We start from the raw sequence: 1,424 nt of genomic DNA on the forward strand, positions 1-1,424 counted from the left end.
GTTCAAAATATTGCGTTAATATTTAATATTTCATTTTATAAAATAGTATAATTCTACTATTTGAGTTTATTTGATCGCACCCGGACCATACTCCTTTCATAAAACAAGTACATGTTGGAGAGAGAGACTGATGGACAAAGTTAGTAGATTTTTTCTAGCTTTCATGGAATTTGAAACGGTAAGGGAAACCGGAACCGTCTCTCAGTATTCTAAACATTTGTTGTTAAGTAATAATGAAATAATTAAGATAAAAACTAAAAATTCCTAATAAATGCCTATTTTCATTAAGAAATATTTCCGATCTTAAAGGAATTCATGGATTCTGGCTAACCTCAATAACTGTTATTCACAAAAATGTTTACCCTGATCTCGAAGTCCATTGGTCAAACCCTTGCAAAGTGTCTTCAATAATTTTTTGGTTAAGATAGAAGAAGTTGATTTGGAAAAACAACGACTAAGAAATCCACTGATTTCTGACTTGACACTGGGGTTTTTATTATCTAAATTCGTGACAATTTCTTCTTGGATAGCTTCCAAACTAGTCTGAAAATAAAAAAAATTATCTGAATTAGGATTAATCTTAAAAATTACAAACTTATAAGTAAAAATGTAATCATACCGTCAAATAAACAGCATCTACTGCTTCTCTAAGAGCAGTAACAATATTTTGTTTCTTTTCTTTGAATTTTTCAAAGAGTGCGGGTATAATAAAAGGAACATATGGATGAAATTTCTTTTTGAGACCATTAGCTATGCCAGTTACACACTTAATGGCAATACCCACAACAATGACGTTGGAATCTTTTGATATTACCTAAAAAAAAAAAGTAAATAAAACTAATTGTAATAATATTCTTTACTAATTCTGAAATACGTCTTTTCATTATATATTATAACAAGAAATGGAAATAGGACTTTAGTGTCAAACAATACATGAACCCCACTCCTAATGCTACTAATTCTTCACCAGAACTTTCTTCGATGCTAAACGCGGCTAGGATTGACGAAAGTCGGATTGTCAGAGCCTGATTTCCCCAAATAAATTTACCCGATTTTAGCGGCAATTCAACTGACTGGCCTTCATTTCGTGACACATTCAGTGCCCTCATTCACAATGAGCCGTCTTTATCAGACAGAAAATTTTCTCTTCCTAACTTCTTGCCTCAAAGGTACTGCTCGCTCTCTAATTAGCAACATTTCTCTCACTGTGGATAATTATAACCAAGCTTGGAGTCTCTTAAAGGCGTATTTTGACAATAGGCGAAAATTAGCCAATACATATCTTCAGCACGTGTTAGACTATAAACCAGCCTGTGGTAGACCTACAGTCGAATCTATGTAAATATATATATATATTTTTTTTTTATTTTGTAAACTTTCACTTCCGATTTTTAAATTACCTTATTTCACTTTGTTTTTCACAT

The 1,424-nt window shown here is 31.9% G+C and overlaps 1 protein-coding gene across 1 annotated transcript in view; it reads right to left on the minus strand.

Moving 5' to 3' along the window:
- Positions 1–1,424, minus strand: part of msps (msps cytoskeleton-associated protein 5) — a 108,567-nt gene that overhangs the window by 87,567 nt on the left and 19,576 nt on the right. The window contains exons 8-9 of the mRNA XM_067050231.1: positions 620–814; positions 363–543 (exon numbers count right to left, since the gene is read on the minus strand). Of these exons, the coding sequence (XP_066906332.1) occupies positions 363–543; positions 620–814 (376 nt within the window). The remainder of the gene's footprint in view (positions 1–362; positions 544–619; positions 815–1,424) is intronic.

This window comes from Halyomorpha halys, unplaced genomic scaffold, assembly GCF_000696795.3.
Source record: "Halyomorpha halys isolate HHAL.00 unplaced genomic scaffold, Hhal_1.1 Scaffold375.1, whole genome shotgun sequence".
Classification (NCBI taxonomy): domain Eukaryota; kingdom Metazoa; phylum Arthropoda; class Insecta; order Hemiptera; family Pentatomidae; genus Halyomorpha; species Halyomorpha halys.